Source organism: Paroedura picta, chromosome 2, assembly GCF_049243985.1.
Source record: "Paroedura picta isolate Pp20150507F chromosome 2, Ppicta_v3.0, whole genome shotgun sequence".
NCBI lineage: Eukaryota > Metazoa > Chordata > Lepidosauria > Squamata > Gekkonidae > Paroedura > Paroedura picta.
Window position 1 is genome coordinate 92,222,345 of NC_135370.1, and position 23,124 is coordinate 92,245,468.

Here is a 23,124-nt window from a genome sequence, read left to right on the forward strand (position 1 = left end):
ATATATGTATATGTATATATGTATGTATATAAATGTACACTCTAAATTGCAAACAGTCTTCTCAAGGAAAAACATTAATAAGAATAAATAAGATCTTCCTGGTTGGTTCACATATATGGTGTCCAAAGCCACTGGGATCTACTGCTCACTATCAGATTGCCGCTGCAATCCAACATTGATTTCCATATGCACTATTATTGGCTGTACTTAGGAGTTAGAAGCCAGCAAAAAATGCAGGAAAGGACAACAGAATTATGTCAGAGTGCTAAGTAACTATTTTTGTAGATTGTTGTCTTTGCTTACCTGTGACTTTAAAGGATGCTGTTTTTACAAGCAAACCATGTGGAAGGGCTCCATGTCTGACCTCAAGTGAAAGTTCAAATTTATCCAGCTGATTTACATCTGGAACTATATGTATTTTACAGGATACTTGAAAAATCTGACGTTTTTCTTCTTTCAAAGTTGCATAAACTTTAATAGCCTCACACTTTGTAAGGAGAGGATGGTCTTCATCTCTGCTCTCAGCATCACTTGTTTTACTGCTCCAGGAGAAAATCTTCTGTTTTTCATTGTTAGATTTCATGATGAAAAAAGCTACATCTAATGGCTTGGGCCGAAAGCCAGAAATCAAGCACTGTAGTTCTGAATCTTCCATATGCTTCAGTTCTGTATTTCCAATAAATGCCAGGAGTGTTGGTTGAACTGTAAGTAATAATGCAAAACCAGTTACCATCAAGCCTCCTTAGTGCTGGCCTTTCCATCCTGGCACCCGAGAACTAGTCCTTTGCCAGTCACACAGGTAACATCCAGAAAATATCTTTCGGGCTGCCTACTTTACAAAGGCTGAAAGCCAGCAGAAAATGACCAGGATTGGTTATAATCATTCTATCTGAGACTAATAGCAGCCTGAGAAAACATCCTCTCCCTTTATCTAGTATTCGGATTTGGATCATTAAGGAAGATCTCTCAGTAATTAACTTTTGTATGAGGGTTCTGGCTGCTTGACTATCAAACCTTTGAAGGAAGTTACAGTCAAAAGGATTTAATCCAGAATGATTACATTTGAAGTGGTTGGAATTTTCCAACAACAACAAAAAACTTTAGTGAGGTACCCAAAGTTGTTCCCCACCCAGAAACCTCCCCTTCCTTTTCCATTTTCTGGAAATGTTCACAGGACCTTGAAACTCCTTCCTTTTCACCTCCTGGTAGTTCACCTGACCTCTTTCTGTGTGGTACTCAGTCATGCTCAGCTGTGCTCTACTCTGGGGAATTTTGCTTACCTAAAACTAGTAATGTCTTTTGAGCAGAAAATTCTGTGCCTCTGCTACTTGAGTGTTGTTTCCCGTGGATTTATAATTTGTATTTTTTGCTGCCTGGACCTATAATTTGGGATTTGGATCCATGCAGAAATAGGGTGCAATAAACCCTTGTTGCATACTCTGGCCTTTTGTATTCTATTTCCCACCCCTAACTGAAACACATTGCAGTGAGTGGTGGGGGCAGGTTGATTGGGAATATTCTAGTATTTATTTTATTATATTTGTACTAGTACCATAATATGAGTTTGCTAATTATTCATCTAAATAAACTCCCTTTGATTTCAGACGATTCTTTCAGGGTTTGTGCCAAGAATACATCACTGTATCAGATTTCTTATTTGGATGTGCAGTTCCCAACACTGGGAAATCTCCCAAACCAGGTATAGAACCTAATACAACAGCTGTACTAAAGTCTGAAGACAGAAGTTCTTTTGTCCTCAGGCTACTTGAGTGCGAATGAGGACTTCAACTGAAAAACAACCCACAGATACCTATATAAGGCAAATGGGTCTCTGTGACCATACATGGCAACACACTGGCTATTCCCAGTGAGATTACATAAATATATAAGCATCATCAAATCGCAACTGACCCATGTCAATCCCAGCAAGGGGCCTCCAAGGCAAGTGACAAGCAGAGGTGGTTTGCCATTGTCATCTTCTGCAGGACTTTCCTTGATAGTCTCCCATCCAAATACCAACTCTACTTAGCTTCCAAGATCTGATGAGATAAGGTTGTACCATATTGCCTCCTCTCCCTTCAACTAGGTGTAGTCTGCACGGAGCTTTTATTCCAATCCCAGGTTGATTCAGCCCTGCCATCTCCACTGAATGCGATTTCCATTTTGATTTTGTCCGATTTAAATTTTCCCTCTGCAACAACCATGACCCTATGTTTATCCTGAAATATCCTAGAGTGGATATAACCCTCAGTATTTGAAGAATCATATTGAGAAAGCATGCGGAGCTCTGCCAGTTTCAAATTCCTGAACTTCGTGGTAGAGAAGCCCTGATTGGCCAGGGTGTCAGTTCCTAGTTTCCATGCTTTAAAGGGGAAGCCCTAACTTTTTTCAGCAGAAGCTCCAGAAGCCTAAACTTCTCTCAGTAGATATTTGCCTTTTGGTTTTTTTCTCCCTTCTCTGCTGTCTCCAATCCTCTCCCCCCCCCCCTTATAACAATTTTGATCCTTTAGAGAAAATTCAGGCAGGCTTTCTCAGAGCCCTCTCTAATGCCCCCAAAATGTACAGTCAATGTGGTTCTCCATCAAGAGGTGGGGTTGATAAAAGTAAAGATTAGGGCAAGGATAGTTATAATTAACTACTGTCTGAGACTTTACCTTCAACCTGTAGTCATCATTCTTTTCTTCCTATCAGTTAGCCCACAACCCACCTGGTGCACAGAGATAATCAAGAAATGAGATACTACTAGATACTAAATGGGATACTACTACTAGAAATGGAATATAGGCAAGAAAGCAATTGGCTTACCAACAGCTTATGGATACTGAGCTGCAAAATGAGATAGCCCTACTTTCAAGTCTATGCAGGCTATTAAAGTCTTGGGGGGGATTTTCTACCTCTCCATACTTCACACACATCACATATCAATGCATTTCCATCAGCACTGCTTAGCGGAAGATTACAGCATGTGCCTATGAAGGATTGACCGTGCCCTTGCAGTTCAGGTGCAATTGAATCAATTATATTCTGCAGCATTGTGATTTTTAATGGGATATCAGAAGTAGTCTAATTTCACCTTTGCTACTGCAGTTCTCTAGCTATACTGACAATCTGTTAGTTAACATCTTACTTGCAGATAATGATAATTCTATTTCTTATACAGTCGCAAAGTTCTGTTATATTGCCAGTATACGGAAATCTTTGGTTGATGTTAAGTGACTTGGTTGTTAATTTAATAATGTTACTGGGGCGCAGAGTGGTAAGTGGCAGAAATGCTGTCTGAAGCTGTCTGTCCATGAGGTTGGGAGTTCGATCCCAGCAGCCGGCTCAAGGTTGACTCAGCCTTCCATCATTCCGAGGTTGGTAAAATGAGTACCCAGCTTGCTGGGGGGTAAAATGGTAATGACTGGGGAAGGCACTGCAAGGCCACCCTGTATTGAGTCTGCCATGAAAACGCTAGAGGGCGTCACCCCAAGGGTCAGGCATGAATCAGTGCTTGCACAGGGGATACCTTTACCTTTACTGTGGTTTTACCTATGTGTTGATGCTTGTCAATGACCTTATAGTAAATAAACGTATGAATAAAGTACACCCTCAAAACTGACAGACTGCTTGATGAGGCACCTCAATATAAGGACTGAATCACAAAAGACCACCATACCTCTACCCTTATTCCTCTGGCCTAGCCTGCTATCCTACAGAAATACTGGAGAACACAGCTGGCTCAGAGTAACACTCCCAGACTCATCCAGACTAAACTCTGTAAAACATGTCTACTTATCCAGGATTAAAACCTGAATGGTAGTTTTTCATTTACTGCTCTATTATTCAGCAGCAGGATCTAAACGACAAGAGGCCCAACCTCAACACACCCAGGTCTCCGTTGGGTGGGACTGCCACCCGTCTCATACTCCCTAGTATCAGTGGCTCTACAAACAAGGAAATAGGTCCTCGCCATTGTGTCCCTACCACCACCAAATGGCTGCCCCAAACTCTCATAGGAATCCAGGCTTTATCTCAGATACCTAGGAGAAAATCATGATACAAGCCTGTCTCTAGTGCAGGAAACTGCTGGCTCAAAGGCCTGTTCCAGCTAAAGAGTGCAGACTTCAAGCAGAAGTCCACTGGTGAGGTTCTAGGCAGCAATAGCAGACAGATGGATTGGTTGGGGTATGGAGTGAACTTCAAACCATCCACAGGAACTCCACATTTATAACTCAGACACCTATATACATGTCATAGAAAACTGTAGCTGGAATCACAGCTTTCCAAACCTGGGAGATCCTAGCTATTTTCCACAAATGAGTGATGGAGCATAATAGGTCAGCAACAAGCTATGCCACTTGAATGTGGTTATTCATAATTGACATACATAACTCTGGAGCAGATGGAAAATCATACACTTTTTAAAGTATTATTTTCCCTGGACAAGTCAGGATTCAAGTCTGAAAAAAAATTAAACTCCCAGATGTACATTCCACATCCTCATTGGACAATTTCTTGTCTGAAGTTTACAGTCTTAAGTAGATGAGAACCAACTCTTATAAGCATAAACCTTTGTGAGAATGAATTCATTTTGGTAAGTGATTACTGCCACAATGTATATTTAAAATTACTTACTTTTCATAAATAACCAATAGTACAAAAATGCAGCAAAACCACACATTGCTATCAGTCCAGCCACCACTCCAGCTAACCATCCTAAATTTTGTGGAAGATCTGTAAAAACAAACAAACAAAGCATAAACTGTGCTTCTATTGCCTCTTGTATATTACAAAATATATCAGCCTTATCATACCTTACCATAAGGAAATAGCATTAGCAGTTTATTATCATATATTACAAGAAAAGGTGACATATGAGACTAAAATTACCATAGTGTTTTTCTGCTGATTTCATTGGCACTGTGTATACAAACAATGGAATGAGTTTGGGCACAGTTCTTCTGCACATCTTTTCTCCTGCATTTTCACAGTTGTGGAGTCAGTTTATTTTATTCCATACATGTTTTAAATAATCAGAGGGCTATTCCGCACCCAGAAAACGTAGTGAAAGGGTTACTTCTTGCAGACGCTTTTTTTTAAATGTCGTTTTACACGACATTGTCAGCATCCAGCATTCCAGCAGCAAACTGGCAGCTACATCCTCCATTTTAAAATGGTAGTTGGGGAATCACATAAAGTTGATTGCCCAACTATATTGTGCAAGCGGGAGGAGAATAACCAGCAACCACTAGCGAAATGACTGTGCATCACCAAATTGGCCAGATGTAGTGTGATCTCCATCTCCAGCACCTGCCCTCATGCCCACCTCCCTTTCCCTCTCCCTGGAACGTTTTGTTGTTGTTGCTGTTGTTGTGTAGGAAGCTGCCTGGAGCAACGAATATGTGTTGGTCCATACATGCAGAAGAAAATCGGGGGGGGGGGGGGGGGGAAATTACTTCTTTTCATAGTGTAAAACTTCCAAAATGGGCTGGCATTAAACTATGCAGTATGCATCTATGATTATATGTATTGGCTTAGCAAGGGAGAAGTTTTACTTTAAAAATATATTGCTTTCCCTTTAAAGCTAGGAGAAAGTTGATTGGCTGGCTGCCATGATTGACAGGCAGGCGGAGACTCTCTGGTATTGCGAGTCCCTCTCTGCAGCCATTTTAATCAGCCATGCAGAGTGCCTGGAAGCGTCAGAAAATGGAAGAAAGCGAGTGAGCAAGGAGGTGAGAAATGGCAGAGGGGTGCATTTTTTTTTTTAGCATTAAGGAATTGCAGGTATTTAACGCTATGTTTTTAGAGGTATGGAATGTCCCTGAGTTTTCAAGGAAGGGTATGTTGTTATTGGTGGCATCATAGCACGCACACACCCTTTAAAATTTTTGCACATGCTTATATTGATAGTGACATATCAATATAATAGTAGCATTTTTTAAAGGACCAAATAATCTATATACTATTATGATAAGTCAAAGCAGGTTCTCTGAATTCCCGGCTTTGCTAAAATCTTACATACACATCTGGATACAAACTTCCTTGCAGCCCCTCCCAAAAGGAATTCTATAACATGGTAACTTCCCCCCAAACCCCCCCCCTCCACCTTCACTCCATCTATCAACTCCTTCCTGTTCATTAATATAGTCACATATAGCTGAGCTCCTCGTAGTTTCCTCCACCATTTGAAAAAGATAGTTGCTGGTCAGGCAAATCCGGAAGTTGTGTGACTCTGGACACTTCTAGCACACATCAGGGAAGTTAAAGTACCTCATAACTACAAGGTCATGTTGCTTGGGTACACTGTCGAGCTGTGCAAGGAGGTCAGCTCCTCACCCTGGTCGGGTGGTGTGTAGCCGACTCCAGCCACAATACTGTTTGTCTTTTCTCCCCTCACCCTCACCCAACACTTTCTACTGGGCCTCCACCCAACTTCTCCAGTATTTAATGACAAGCAAACCCTCTTGTCACATATGGTACCACTCTGCTTCTTTTTCTAGCCTTTTGTTTTTTCTTGAACAACTCATATCCATCCACTACTACATTCCAGTCATGGAAATCATCACAATAACAGGTTCTGAAAAGGAACCAGAAATCACAGCAGATAGAGAGAAAAAGTAACTGCTGAAAGAATACCTGTTACTGTCAAGATGGCACTGAAAACTTGCTTGGTGGAGAATGATTTGTGATCCACAATACAGCTATAGATGTTTCCATTATCTTGTAAAGACGGTAGAAGTCTTAATTTACTGGTAACACTAAACGTGCCATCTCCATTTTCTACAGATGACCCTGTGCAAATTTCTTCAGCAGATACACTTTTATTTGGAGTTTGTTTGGAATCCTTTTGCCAGCGAATGTCAATCAAATCAGGGTAGAAATTACGTACTGCACATGACAACGTTTTTTCCCTGTCTCTTTCTATAGTAATTTCCTTGGGAGACAGGATGACAGCAGGTTGAGCTGTAGGGAAACAAACATTTGTATCAGTTGTCAGTTTAGGATGATCTCCTACTTCAATTATCACTGTACTTCTGTCTCATTTCAGTGGTGTTGATGAGTTTTTTTTGTTTTGTTTTATGTTTTTGTATTAACACATCTTTTACCTGCCCCCCAACCCTGAATCCCGGAAAAGAAAACTTTGGCTACAGTGTTGTGCCATTTCAAACTAAAATTCACCCAACATGCTTGGTAAAACCACTTACCAACTATCTCTATCATTTTGGTTCCTTCAGCTTTATCTGGAGTAACAATCACAGAACAAACATATGTTCCTTCTTCATTAATCTGTATTTGTGGAAGAATAAGTTCAGCATTTCCTCGTTTTAGTTTACTTTCATCCATTTGCAGGCCATGTCTGTATGAAGTATGTTTTCCAGAAACAACTGAGTACAATGTATTTTCTGTACTCCCTCCAGGAATCCTTAGAGACCAGGTAACAGCCATTTTCTGGATATCTAATTCACGATTATTGTATCCAGATATATTACATGGAAGCCAAACATCTTGATTCAAAAATACTATCATCCGGCTTCCCATCTGTACTTCCAATGTTCCTTTATAAAGAAAAATCAATTATTATTGGAAATGGACATTTAAATGCTCTGTCAAATAATGTATTATTTATAGCATTAAAGGTAAAGGTATCCCCCGTGCAAGCACCGAGTCATGTCTGACCCTTGGGGTGACGCCCTCCAGCGTTTTCATGGCAGACTCAATACGGGGTGGTTTGCCAGTGCCTTCCCCAGTCATTACCGCTTACCCCCCAGCAAGCTAGGTACTCATTTTACCGATCTCGGGAGGATGGAAGGATTTATAGCATTTCCCCCCTAAATTTAGCTCCATAAGCAGGCATGGTCGATGATGTCATTACCTGTGCTGGGAACTGCTGGCCATTTTGGAGCAACACATTTGCACAGTAAAGTCTATGCCACATCTGTCTCCATTTCCTTCCACCAATAGCCATTGTTGTTAAATGAAGGGTGAAGACACACAGATACTGTTCAGTGTGTCAGTTAGAATGTTCATTTACTGAGTGTCCAACAAATTTACTTTCAACTCTTGTTGGAAGTATTTTCATTTTACTTAGAATATAGAATCATAGAGTTGGAAGGGACCTCCAGGGTCATCTATTCCAACCCACTGCACATTGCAGGAACTCACAACTACCTGCCTACCCATAGGGACCCCAATTTCATGCCCAAATGATTCCCCCCCCCCCCCGCTGAACAAATCTCCAGAAGCCAGCCTGGGCCAGAAGAAATTTACCTACCATTACACAGTGGCAATCAGCAATTCCCTAGGTATGCAAGGAAGGGCCACAAGAGACAAACACTGACACATTCCTTCCTGCCCACTCACTCACAATCTGCCTAAGATAATAAAATCAGCATTTAGAAGACTAACTAGCCTCTGCTTGAAAACTTCCAAAGAAGGAGAACTCAACACCTCCCAAGGAAGCCTGTTCTACTGAGGAACTGCTCTAACTGTAAGGAACCTTCCAGGTGTTTAGCCCAAAATTCTTTTGAATTAATTTAACAACAACAAGAAGCCTTTAATAGCATATAGAATTAATTTAAACCCATTGGTTCTGGTCTGACCCTCTGGGACAACAGTAAACAACTCTATTCCATTTTTTATGACAGCCCTTGAAGTATTTGAAGATGGTTAACATATCACCTCTTAGTCGCCTTCTCTGCAGGCTAAACAGACAAAGCTCAAGCTCAACCTTTCCTCATATGACTTGGTCTCCAAACCCTTCACAATCTTTGTAGCCCTCCTCTGGACATGCTCTAGTTTCTCTACATCTTTCTTCATTTGTGGTGCCCAAAACTGAACACAGTACTCTGAGAGGCCTAACCACAGGGGAGTAAAGTGGTAACATCACCTTGCGTGATCTAGACACTATACTTGCTTTAATTAAAATTCATTTTAGCCCAGTTTTCCAGCCTGTCAAGATCATCCTGTATCCTGATTCTATCTTTTAAAGTCTTTGCTATCCCTTCCAGTTTAGTATCATCTTCAAATATGTTTGTCTTCAAGCTGCATGGTCTTAAAGCAATCTCCACAGTGGATTTCAGAAGTATATAATTTATAAAGAATCTATAAGAATTGTAGAACCTCTTGTGGCGCAGAGTGGTCATGCAGTCTGAAGCTCTGCCCATGAGGCTGGGAGTTCAAGCCCAGCAGCCGGCTTACGGTTGACTCAGCCTTCCATCCCTCCAAGGTCGGTAAAATGAGTACTCAGCTTGCTGGGGGGGGGTAAATGGTAATGACTGGGGAAGGCACTGGCAAACCACCCCATATTGAGTCTGCCATGAAAACGCTAGAGGGTGTCACCCTAAGGGTCAGACATGACCTGGTGCTTGCACAGGGGATACCTTTACTTTTATAAGAATTGTGCAAGTAAGACAAACAATTAAGACATAACAGTATAACGCACTAGGTTATATACACACTTAGGTTATCACTCTTTATAAGAAACTAATAGGAAGATATCCCGAAATAGTTTGTATTAAAATACTAGTGTGTTTTTTAATTTAAGAATGATAGGAATGGTATGTTTTTTTCAGTGTTTACTTTTATTCATGTTATCTGTAACACTGTGGTCCCTTCAATATTGATGACTTCTGTTTTTCTAGGCAGAAATAATGTCCTGCCATTGCATAATTCCATTTCCATTTATTTCTGGCTCCCACTCTTGCAGGTTGCCAGGCCAAAGATTAGCAACGCTACCTGTGGGCTACCTACCTGTGGCTCCATGTGGGCTATGAAAATGCTCATTCCTTGTCAGTCATTCAAAGTTTTCTCCTCTCCTTTCCTTTTTAATTAAAAATATTTTTCTGTATAGTTGATGAATTTCTAGAACATTCAGAAATCCCTAATCCTGATACACTGGTCAAACTGACTGGCCTGCAATTCCCTGGGTCATTCTTTCTGTTTTCTGAAGACCCTTCACCATTCTTTCTGTTTTTTTAAGACTTGGATAACATTTGCCCTCCCTCAGACTTGTAGCACAGCTGCCTTCTTCTACAAGTTCATGAAGATAATGGGCAAAGGCTCTACAAACTCATCAGAGTTATTTCCTGCATATCCTCAAAATTCCCCTATTTATGAAGAAATTCCTATTTTGTCTGTGGGAGGTCTCATTTATTGCCATATATTCAAGTACAAAAAAATTCCATTCACTACAAGGAGAGATACTGCTGTAAAGTCACCTCAGCAAAGAAATGCAATTGTTTGGGTTAGGAAGATATTTCAACTAAGCAATAATTTGTGATGAACATACAAATACCCATTCTGCAAGACAAGTACTTGCAAAGAATTTGCTTCCCAGTGAGCATACATCCTGCAAAATAGGTTTTCCAATTAGATTTTATAGCATATTATAATTTTGCCTACATACATGCATAAGAAAAAAAAATCATGCTTGATTCAAAGCACTTGTACTGATGAGCTGGCAGATGAGGGTTATGCCTTGACTCCCTATATTTTCTTGAATTCATAGAATAGAATCAAAGAATGAACCTCCAGGCTCATCTAGTCCAACCCCCTGCTGAATGCGGGAAATTCACAACTACCCACAGTGACCCCAATTCCATGCCCAGATGATGCCCTCCCCCCAAAACAACAGAATCCCTGGCCAGTCTTGCTTGGAGGAAATTCATTTTTGAATCAGTTTTATTTAACTTAGAGCCTCTTGTGGCGCAGAGTGGTAAGGCAGCAGTCTGAAAGCTCTGCCCATGAGGCTGGGAGTTCGATCCCAGCAGCCAGCTCAAGGTTGACTCAGCCTTCCATCCTTCCGAGGTCGGTAAAATGAGTACCCAGCTTGCTGGGGGGTAAACGGTAATGACTGGGGAAGGCACTGGCAAACCACCCCGTATTGAGTCTGCCATGAAAACGCTAGAGGGTGTCACCCCAAGGGTCAGGCATGACCCGGTGCTTGCACGGGGGATACCTTTACCTTTACCTTATTTCACTTGAGAAACAGCAGTGACTAAGAAAAATCAAGCTAGATTTGCTTCTGCCTCACTAATGCAATAGATTGGAATTATTTATTTAGTTTTGGGACTTCTGAATATGAGCAGGGAAGCTTCCTCATCCCTAGAGGTTACTGTTTATCCTTAGGATCACTGCAGTGCCATCTAGCTATGCAACAGAGCATTCCCTGTTGCCAAATTAAGCATTCCTGTCTAGACAACTAGTAATACACCTCCCCAAGGAGTGAAAGCAATGGGGGGGGGGGGTTGTCCAGAGACTCTCATTCAAGTCCTAGATTACTCATTCCACACTCTGGGTCTGTCCATCGAAGTCCCGAACACTTAAACTACTCCTAGGGACCATTTTTTCACCCAATCCGATCACTGTACTTGAAAGGAACCATGTTGGGCCATCCCCATTTCTCTGAATCTATTCTGCCTTTCATTGCAACTTTTCAAGGGAGCCATGAATATCAGCGGGCATTCCTGGCTCCGTTATATTCAATGGGCATTGACTCAGATCCCACGGTCCCCGATAGGCATTCCTTTGTAGTATTGGGGGGTCGGGGTCGTTTCAGCGGACAACTAGCTGTCATAGACAGGCTGCTAGGTGGCAGTATAAGGCAGTTTCAGTGCGCTCCAGGAAGCAGCCGCCTGTGGTAATGCTGCAGTCGGCGGACCGGGACCACTAGCAGCCCCACCCTGACGCATCCCCTCCACCCCCGCTCAAAATCTCATCGTTCGTCAAAACCAACGACCTAGTTCACGCGCGCCATTGGATGTAAGTGCGGGCCACGCGCACTCCGGGAGAAATCGCTCCTCCGTTGAAAGCCAGGCCGGCCAAAGCCCACTCCAGCCGCCTAGGTTTCGTTCCACGCACCTTTACTCGGTAGCTTATAGTTCATTGTTGCTAAAACTTGCCGTGCTGAAAGCAAGGTGTGGAGAACTGTGCGAGGTGCCGATGCTGCTATGCTGTTTCAACGCACACAAGATTCGCGAGTAGCGCAGCCCTGAAGGCCGCCGCTTTGAAATTCGCGCTCTCCCCGTCCCTTTACCTGCGAGCTGAAGCGTAGTGATGAGGCACTGCAGGAGGCTACACAGCAGATGTCCGCGGCCCACCAAACCCCCCCTCCGTTTCATGTTCGCTATTCGGTTGCCTGAAGACCATACATTGCAAATCGAAACAAAATGGCTTATCCCAACTCAGGTGAGCTTTGATCCTGTAGAGAAAAATCAACATTACATCAGCCCCGCCTAGGTGAGAAGGACTTGGACCTCAGTGTCGCTTGTAAAACGAACTTCCTTAAAAAAAAAATCACTACAAAGTGAGACAGAATGCTTAGTAAATAATTATCTGCTGGAAACATTACACCCTCTGAACATAATGCCCACAAAATAAGCTTGAATGGCCTGACGAAAATTGGGACTAAATCTGTGACATGAGCCTTTTTATTTCCAAGGGAAAAGGTGTGTGTGTGCAGGGGGCAGGTTTAGGCAACCAAAACTGAAAGAAATGTAAAAGTCTGTGATTCTCATTCCTTCCAAATTTCATTTTGAAAATGACTACTCTTTAGCAACTCACATGATTTCATTCAACATCAGGCTAGAACAAATTTTGGCAATTTATCAGCTATCTCGAGATTTTATTATTTAAGGGGATTTCAAGTCACAAACTCTGACAATATTGGGCTCTTGGTTAATCTTGCCTTCATTTGGTAAATAGTTGCTATGCACCACTACATAGTAGCATCACTGTGAAATTCTTTGTTCTTCTGAAGAGCTCTTATTTCATGATTGCAACCATGGGCAACCTCTGGACTGCAATTGTGCAAATATTCCCAGAGTTAGTAAACTAGGATTTAAAAATTAATATAAATATAGAATTGAATATCCATCCATCTATATTCTACACAGTGTAACATTATGCAACATTAGAAAGCCAAGGCAGTATAGTGCTTTGAGATGCAACTAGCTAGGTCTGAGGAAACTCAAATTCATAAACTCTTAATTTTAAATTACTCCCTTTTTAACATACAGTCTGATGAACAGTTTTAGAGAACCCAAAAGCTTGTATAGTATTGTACATTGTTTTGATTAGTATTATGTAGGTTTTGTTTTTGGATTACACTATGATGGGAACACTTATTTATAACCTACATTTTTATCAGCCACACAGATGTGTTTTCATTTTTATCTCATCTACAACAATAATTGAGAGAAAAGGATGGTCAAATAATACCCAAAGCACCTAATTTTGAATGTCAATTTAATCCAATTAAAATTAATCTATACAAAGCATGTGTGGAACAACATTTTTTCTTACAAATTTGCATTGGAGAGAATATAGATTTAAACATCAGTCTCATATTCCAGACCAAAGATATCTTGGTAAGCTATACTGAAATGTTCTAAGAGAGGGGGGAAAGCAGGAAATATGGTCTGAATGACTTAAGCAAATATAAATTAAGACCAACAGCTTTTGTGATATTACATGTCCTTAAATAAAAATAAATCTTATTAAAATCAATGAACAATATTTCCAAATAATTGCCTTTAGAAACAAAGAACACCACAAAACTTCCCTTTATACGAAATTGTCCAGTACTGTGTTAAAGGACTACCTATTTAGCCAGCATTGTTGCCCCAAGATGCATTTAACTGGGAAGGCCAAGACATGAATTTGGGACTTTCAACATACAAAGCAAAGAACTATGATCAATTTCTGGAAATTTGGCCAGGAATGTTTCTCCCAGCCACTGCTATGAGTAATAAAAGACCCATGCAGTAATACTTTATTTTATACAAAATTTCAAGAGCAAGTTTCATTTATGAAGCAATTTCACTCACTATCACTGATGATATAAAATAATTTTGCATAAAATAATTCTTATCATCATCCACTAACATAAAATCAAGAAATGTGAAGTGGTTTTCTCAAAGGTTAGATTGGCAATACCGAACTTGCTAAATGAACCTGAGAAATGTCAGTGAGGCAGTCACTTGCAGACATACTTCAGCTTTTTTCATTTGCATCATGGACAAACTCCACTTAACTGGATTAAACTAAAGTTAGTTCTAATTAAAGAGTACATCCTATGCTAATTTACTTGGAGTAAACTGTGCTGAATAAAGCTGAACTTAATTCTAAGCAACCAGGCATAGGATTTCACTGTGAACCTCATTAAAAGCATCAGGGCAACTCATTAGTTGCAATAGGATTTAGTCAGCTGGAATGAGACCTGCAAGAGCTAGTGGGGCAGTATGGGCTTTGACTGAAGTATTCCATTTCAGTTCCTCTGTTCTGTACCTTGATGAGAATACATGAACCCAGCTTGGCCAGACCAAATGGTGACCAACAATGACCAGCAAGTCTTCTCAAAGCAGCCTTATAAGTATTTCACGCAAGCAAGAGCTCTCCATCATTATTTCTTCACAAAGCCACTGGTATTCACCTCTGAACATAAAGGCTCAAGTCAGCTATCATGACTTATAGCCACTGAAACATCTATTCTACATTAATGCCAAAGTAAATTTCAGTAAATGCATAATGACAAAAATATGCAAGTACAAATTTCAATTGACCACAATAAACTACCACTTATCTGAAACCTTCTTCTCAAAATATACCAATTGTTCCCCATGTTTTTGTCACTTTTAATTATCTGAATCTTTTGAATGATTTCTGGGCCACATGGAACACAGACTGTACAGAAGTCAATTTTTTGTCACCTGAATTTATGACCAGAAATAAGAGGATATATAATCAATTAAAATTAAGAGATATTGTATTGGTTAAGAATATAATGGTGAAGTGGCACACAAAAATGACCATTCGATCAGTGGTATTAGACAAGCCCACTTTAAAGACTGCAGCCCATTTTCCAACTACTCCATCAGCATAAGCAGCTGCTGTTCTTTGATTTTAAGTGGCAATGGGGTACAAAATTCTTAGGTACAAAGCACTGTTTCTTATGACTATTCTTGTAATTCATCATGAGGAACAAATCAGGATACCATATCTATAAGTCAATTTCAGAATTCAAATAGTATCACTATATTTTGTCTCAATATCTAAGACATTCATAGCAAGAGTGGGTGACCACAATAAAACAGAAGAAGCAGAAGGGCAGTTCATTGGGCAGAGTGTGATTCTGTGAAAACCCTGTACAAATTATATTCCTGCCTATAGAAGGCCAGTCATGAGCTCTTGCTAATAGGTAGTCACAGTTGCTCAAAACACAGAATTTGGAGTAGAGTGCTAAAAAGCAAAATTCTGTATATTGTAGTGGCCACACCACGGAAAGAGCCAACATAGGGAGTTTTCTCAAACAGCCACAACATATTTGATAGTGTTGTAAGGAGGCCTCAAAATGAGCAAGTGAAAAACATTCTACTATACAGTGTTAAAAACGGTCACTGAAGATAAATGTCATTTTAAAATTAATTTTAAAGTGAGAAACCAATACTTCTAGAGGTAAGAATATGTATTGTATGCCACAGCAATCTAGTTTTTCTATTGAGTGGCCTGTCTTTCAGCTGGAGGAAGAAGCATTGGTTGTTTTACATGCCACTTTTCTCTACCTGAAGGAGTCTCAAAGGAGCTTACATTCACCTTCCCTTTCCTCTCCCCACAACAGACACCCTGTGAGGTGGGTGAGGCTGAGAGAGCGCTGATATTCCTGCTCAGTCAGAACAGCTTTATCAGTACTGTGGTGAGCCCAAGGTCACCCAACTGGATGCATGTGGAGGAGGAGCGGGGAATCAAAGCCAGCTTGCTTGATTAGAAGTTGAAGCTCCTAACCACTTGGCTCTCTTTATACAAAGCTTAGTTTCTGGAAGTGATGAGGGATCACAGAAAATGACCAATTTTCAAGAAACACTTGTTACAATTTTTCCAGTAATGCATTGTTGTAGACTTAATGGTATTTTTTAAAAGTCTTATAGATCCTCTGTATTAGGGCTGCCAATCTCCAGGTGGGGACTTCAGATATCCCATAATTCTAGCAGGTCTCTAGGCTACATGGGTTGCTTGTTTACTGAAAACTTTCATTCCACTTCTCCTGGAGAAAATGGCTGTTTTGGAAGATGGAGTGTATGGCATTGATGGCCCCTCCCTTTCCTAAATTCCACCCTCCCAGGCTCCACCCTGAAATTGCCCATTTTTCTACACCCAGACTTAGCAACCCTCCACAGCACAGAAGACCCAATCCCCTGGAAGGCTAGCTTAAAGAAACAGGATTCTGAAGTTTTACTTTACTGCTGGTGTTAAAATCACTTTCACTGGAGATGTGTGAAAGTTTTGAGCTCTACACCAAACTCCCCCCAGTAACATAGAATTAAAATGTGCAGTCAGGAGACATGTTTTAAGAGTAAAGTGGATTTCAACTCCTGAAAAGTCTTTTGCTGTGAAGAAACTACATGAAGTTTGAGTTAAAATGGTACAATTAAATTGTTCACTCTTTATTACCCAAGCCTAGTCAAACACAAAGCCGTATGAAAAAGCCTTAAGTCAGCTTGATGCTTCCATAAGATATCCACTTAAACAATGTGCTTTTTTCCCTCAAGGACTTTCATATAAATATTCCCAAGTATTGGTGCAAAATGAATGTTTCAGCTGAAAATTCCTGCTTAAAACAAATGTTTGATTTTGAAAGGAATGTTTTACAGCAGAAAGAATAGTGGCTTGGCTAGGAAAACACAATAAGCGGTCCCTTGTAACTCCGAAAATATTTTTGTCATCTAAAGGGCTCACTTTCACAACCTGCAGAGGGCTGAATGCAGCTGGTAGATTATGAAAAGAATAAGGACAAAAGTATCCCCTTGGTAGCCGACTTGAAAAGTATCCCCTTGGCACCCAGCTGACACAATGCATTCAGTTCATCATAATCAAGACAGTTAAATCAATGCTCCATACACAGTATTTCTATTGAAGGCTTCTTACACAGGTATTCTTGGGCATCTGTAAACAGGACAAACTCCATTTCAATTTCTCTCTTCTGCAATTATACTTGTGCAGGGTTTCTTCCAATCACAGGTGGCTTGGTTTCGATTTGGTCTCCAAGTTAAAAGGGATTGTCAGAACTCAGCAACATGCAGCCCTCAGTCCTAAGACCCCCATTTACAATTGTTGGCACTTTTAGAAAAACACCAAAGAACTTGTCCCTTTTGTATAGACTTATCTAAAAAGCTCCGTGGAGGAAACTTGTATTTTATGCCTTCTAGAAACACGGACAGTCAGCATAGAATTACAGTATTTGCTGGCGTATAAGACTACTTTTTTCCTCTGAAAAACATGCCTCCAAGTGGGGGGGTCGTCCTATACGCTGGGTGCACTTCAGTTGGGATAGACATAGCTGCCCATAGTGGCCCATAGTACTGTAATGTAATGTGACAAACTCTATATTTTGAGTGGAAATGTTGGCGGGTCGTCTTATACGCCCAGTCGTCTTATACACCGGCAAATACGGTATAAGCATTTTGTTCCCTTTAACTTCCCTCCCAATCAGTTAGTCTTCTGGATACCTTATCAGGCCACAATTTAATATGGAAGTTTTCAAGACATAAATGCCAGCTGGGCAATCAAATCACACAGAAGTTAAACAACAGGGTTCATGCAGGAAAACTATGATCCCCTGTTATTTTCTTCTAGTAACTAAACCAGAATATCTTTTCCAGACCTTATAAAGCCTACAGCCACGTAAGCTTATATTGTGTCATTGGTGCCTCTGAAAACCATAATACTGAATGAGAATTGTAAATGTATATTAATTTATATTAAAGGAAATAAAACTGGTTGAATCACATTTCCAAATTTGGTTTTAGTGCCAGGCCACTTCCCCCTCTCCCCTCCCAAAATTATGGTATAAAGTTGAGGCACAAGTGGTTAAGTGTGAGTCTGGACATGATCTGATCTAGCAGCAGCTTCTTGCACTGGTATGGTTCCTGGCGGTAAAGGCTGTCTGCTTTCTTCAGGGTTGTTTTGAGTATTACCAACTGGTTGCGCCCCAGCTGAAACACAAAAACATGAAAAACTCTGTCAAACAATTGTTAGTTATGCTCTGCATTTTTGATTACATCTGAGAAAAGTGCATGGAATCAGCAGCACATATAACTTGATAGGTATGCTGCCAAATGGAATAATATATCTTCGCAAACACGTTTTTCAGGAACTAGAATTTTTCCTCATACTTAATCATTCCATATTTACCTAAAATTAAAATTATCAAAAATGTAAGATAACCCTCTAAAAAAAGTGTTTACTACCACAGAAATTGTATTTCACTACCTGTGACTAGTATGTGAACTTATTTGTCTTAACTGTATTCTTTCAGGTAAACAGGGAAGAATAAACGGCATTTTGCTCATCATTTATTACCTGGGGGGGGGGGGAGAGAATATACTCCAATTGCAAGAATTACTCTACTTAATCAAGGGCAAGCCCTACACATTGTTGTACCACATGATGGACTAATCTACTGAGGTAAACAGAGAAAGCCCTCTTATGCAGCATCACTATGTCCCCACTGCAGACCAATCAGAGGGCTGGATAAGGACTCATATTTTGAAAAGGTAAAAGTGAATCAGCTGATTAAGTAAATGAATGAGCTGATTAACTGAATGTACACTCAAAAGATTTTGTTTACCAGTTCGTGCTTGACTACTGATCATCTAGGAAAAATGTTATCCGAGAAACAAATCACCATGAGAGCCTTTCCACATATCTTGGTTATTCAATAATAGCACACAGACAACATTGAAAGACAATAATGCAAAGTGAGGGCATGTACAGATTTGCAGTTTGAATGGTAAACTGGATGTGAATCTGTGTTTGTTGGTTAGATGTACTTCTTTCAGAAAAACAGCTTAGGAGCAATCTAGTATTCTTGTTTCCAGTAGATGCTAGTTATGCAGTGTGCCAACTAAATAGCCTGAACTGCTATCAGAATCATTCCCTTTCTCTCACTAGTCCCAACCTGAACAGTGCTTTAGGTGGCTTGTGTTGCATTGATGCTGCTGCTGTTGCTAATACAGTTCAGCAGCAGCAATGGGGCTTCCATATGGCAGCTTTCCTGTGGTTTCCCTACCCCAGTCCCAACAGTGGCCACCCCCCTGCCTAGTGTCATCTAGGCTTTACAGTTTTTTTTCTTTTTGTTTTTACAGAAACTCAGTATTGTTATAACAATATGACAATCTGTGTCTCGGGTTCTCTCCATTCTCAACTTATTTTGGAAAAACGTGTATAGTTCCTTACGCTACAGAGATGGAAGGGAAAAGGCATAACTCTGCAACAAAACAGGCTGAATATTTTCAAAATGAATGCAGGGAATTCTAAATACCTGAGGATGGATTCTGTGGAGACTAGGAATAAAGGAAATGGGTGCTGTATAGGCAGGACCAGGAAAACCCAGATTTTCCCATCCAGATGACAGCCATCCAGCTTTTACTGTGATATTTCCCCAAACTTTACATTAAAGCAGGCTTAAGAGAGATGGAGAAAATGCATGGAAATCTTGGGAGGTGCATAATGCTGAGGGGGAGCCCCACTTCTCGACAACATTAAACACAGGAGACATAACCCATGTTGAAAGAGCCTCACTAGCAAAATGGATTGGTTTTTAAGAGACAAGCATTTATTTGGATCAATATTAAAAACATGATTTTTTTTACGCTGAATACCTCCCTGTAAGAGCGCTGGATTTGTAGCTAGCAGATGTCATTACAGGAAGAAAAGTGTGTGTAAGTGAAGAGCAAGGATTGACACAAGCTCCTATAGGCAGATCCATGTACACATGCCCTTACAAACTGCAAAAAGACATATGGGCAAGTATTTTCGTTGGGCTCTGTAGGTCAAAATTAGCACCTTGTGTTGTAAGAAGGTATAAAAGACAATATCTGACTCCCAACGTCATGCTAGTTCCCTGCTGCCGCATTCTGCAACAACAGCACTCATGAGTTAACAATGCTAAGACTTTGGCTCACACAATCTGTAAAGATTTTTATGTAGTGAGGGCTCCTGACTCTCTGACTTTTAGTTTATGGCTCACAACTGGTGCTCTTGGATGAGCCAGTTACTGAATCCCAGACCAACCAAACACTGTTGCTTTATTTATATTGCATGTTTATTGTAAGCTGCTTTCAGTGCTGCTTGAGAGAACAAGCAGGATACACATAAAGCTTGCCTCCCCATTTGAACTTTTCTCTCTAGTGTGACAGCAAATAAACATTATAGAGTTGATACTCAATTATACATTACAATAGTTGTGTTCATTGCTTTAACATAATCATTGAATATAGAAGAGATAGTTTTGAGAGAGAGAGTTTGGCTAGACATATCAGAACATCCATTTGAAATGCTTTACTGAACCAACTTGCAAGATTGTTTATGTCCATTTCTTAATGGATTCCTGTTTATAAACCTTCAGAAGCACGATGTAAGGAGAACACAGTACTTTACACTGTAACATTAGAAGTGATGGCCTGTTTTCCTGTTGAGAGATTCACTGATACATTTTCACATAATACTAATGTCAAAAGAAAACACAAGAAGAGTTCACAGTCCTGTGTAGCCCAGATGAGAGCCTGCTTTACTTATTGGGAAAAGATTTTGAAGCTAATCGTAAGAAACTCTCCAGACAATTTCAAAGTGAAAAGAATCATTTTGAAGCATTTTCTTCATATGCCTGGGCTTACACAGATCCTGAAATTATATCAGCTTCCATGCTGCTCTTTCCTACATTAATAAACCTTCTGGCAGCGTGAACAGCTAATCCTAGGACTCCAGTCCCCTAAAGTGGAACTGCTATTCCCCCTTGTGGTGACAGCTACAGATTACACATTCTGTGCAAATTTCAGTGGCTAGACTGAGATTGTATATTGATGCCAACTGGGTCCTGAAATTTGTTTTCCAAAAACTCAACTTTGTCCTTGTGCTGCTTGGATGTTCAGAATGTCCCAGAGCTCCCTAATGACTTAACACAGTGCCACCACAATGTGGGGGTATTAGTAATCCAAAACATTCCTATTCTATAATTATCAATCCCCAGAATCATGACCCATCAAAACCTAGACTCAGATTTCAGATAAATTCCATCCCCCACCACAAGCCAAGCCAAGAAACAAATTTAAGTCTTTCATGGTAGAATCGGATATGTGTCAGACAAAGATTTTTCTACCTTTTGAGGTAGAAGTTTTTCAAACACTAAACAGAAAGATTAACTTTGCTTTCAAACAACAAAACTTAACAGAAAATGCTCTCTTTCATACGGATTATTAAAGTAGAATACCTATCCATACGGATAAATTCTGGAGAATATTCTGAGAACACAACTACCTGTATTTGCCTATTTGTACAAAGATTTCTTTTAATACTGTACATATATGCAAGCACACTCATGAGTACACTGTATTAGAAAATACATTTCAAATTCTAGTCATAAATGACTAGTGTTTATACTGAGCTTGTATACAGACGGTTTTGGGTTGCTGCTTTATTATCCGTGACAGAAGTAATAAGCTCTGAATCATACTGTGGCGATCAGTAAAATCACTAAAATCAATCCATCTTGTCTATTCTGTAATTCCTAGGCACTTGATATAGATGCTGGGGAACAGCAATTGACTGTTCCATACACAGCACGTTCTAAAGAACAAAAAGTATTCCTTGACTGAAACCAATGGCAAGTATGTTTCTAAAGCAAGAGAAGCTCTGCTTATTGCAGTACACAGCTGCCTAAGCAGAGCTATCTATTGTTTTAAGGGAAAGTCCTGAGACGCATTAAGATCAATGCCTGCCTGCTTTAGGATATCATAGAAAAGAACAAAGACCACCTAGTCCTCCAAAGGTGCACTGAACACTAGCAATTTGCTATCAGCAAACATGTGCCCTGTTCAATGCAAATCACAGTCTATGCTAGAGTGAACCTCACTGCCCAGCTATGGAGTTTGAGCTACAAGAGGAAGTCTTATGTTTAATACTGTTTGCCTAAGCCTTTGTGAAGGAAAAGGCTAGATTATATGCTGTAGCTACAGATAAGACATGATGATGGCTAAAGACCCTCACTCCCGTGGGGACCCCCATATTTGGCATAGCTTGTTTCCCCATTTTGTTTACTTTAATGTGGGCCTATGATTGATAGAAGGAACCTTAACTAAACTAATATCAAATAGCAGTTGTGTCACATTGGGAATGGAATAAAGGGCAACTCCTCTATTAGTCACACAAATACCGACCCGAAGAAGGATTCAATCAAGACAATTTCTCCATGGAATTTCAAGATTTCCTCAAGGAAACATTTGACACAAGGGAAACTCCTCTCCACAGTGCAGAAAAAGAAACTCCTTTAAGCATGATCCATTTTCAGAACATTGAATTTTTATTACTCATGCATTCCAATGCCTTTCCCTCCTCCTATTCAGCAAAAGGGTATAAGGGGTTACCCTTCAGCCCCACTCTTCGTAGCCAATTTGGAACACTGGTTCAGATGGGCTTTACCTGGAACAAATCACTAAACCCAGGAATCTCAAACTCTTGAAATAAGAGTTTATTTTATTCATTTACTTTTGAATTTATCCCCCACCACTCCCAGCAAGCCAGCTCGTGGCAGGTTACAAAATAAAAACCCCATAATACAAGAAAGTCCCCATTTAAACCCCAATTAAAAGTTATAAATTACATTAACACAATCACAAGTACAGCAGCAAAAAGAAAAAGCAAACCTTCTACCCTAAGGTAGCATCTGCTGGCTACCACTAATGGAACAAAAATGTGGTGGCATATCTTCCTTTGGGGTGGCCCATCAGATCTCCCTGCACTGGACTCATCCATAGACCTGGCAGAAGAACTCCATCTTGCAGACCCTGCAGAACACCAAAAGCTCCCACAGAGCCCATAGCTCTTCCGGGAGCTCATTCCACCAGGTAGGGGCCAGGACCAAAAAGGCCCAGGCCCTAGTCAAGGCTAGGTGAGCTTCCCTGAGGCCAGGAACAACCAACAAGTTGGTACCCACAGAGCGCAAAGCCCTGCAGGGGGTACATATACAGATATGTGTGTGCTAGACTGTGTAAGGCCTTAAAGGTTAAAACCAAAACCTTGAACCTGATCCAGGCCACAACCGGCAACCAATGCAGCTGCCTCAGCAAAGGCTGGATGAACACCCTCCAATGT

General features: G+C 40.5%; 2 protein-coding genes across 3 annotated transcripts in view; both read right to left on the bottom strand.

Annotated features, from left to right (window-relative positions):
• Positions 1-12,163, bottom strand: part of NCR3LG1 (natural killer cell cytotoxicity receptor 3 ligand 1) — a 33,597-nt gene extending 21,434 nt beyond the window's left edge. The window contains exons 1-5 of the mRNA XM_077321614.1: positions 12,017-12,163; positions 7,188-7,538; positions 6,619-6,945; positions 4,618-4,716; positions 304-702 (exon numbers count right to left, since the gene is read on the bottom strand). Of these exons, the coding sequence (XP_077177729.1) occupies positions 304-702; positions 4,618-4,716; positions 6,619-6,945; positions 7,188-7,538; positions 12,017-12,101 (1,261 nt within the window). The 5' untranslated portion in view covers positions 12,102-12,163. The remainder of the gene's footprint in view (positions 1-303; positions 703-4,617; positions 4,717-6,618; positions 6,946-7,187; positions 7,539-12,016) is intronic.
• Positions 12,164-13,210: 1,047 nt separating this feature from the next.
• Positions 13,211-23,124, bottom strand: part of NUCB2 (nucleobindin 2) — a 56,028-nt gene continuing 46,114 nt past the window's right edge. For both annotated transcript variants that reach the window (XM_077321629.1, XM_077321630.1), the window contains exon 13: positions 13,211-17,969. In XM_077321629.1, the coding sequence (XP_077177744.1) occupies positions 17,845-17,969 (125 nt within the window). In that variant the 3' untranslated portion in view covers positions 13,211-17,844. The remainder of the gene's footprint in view (positions 17,970-23,124) is intronic.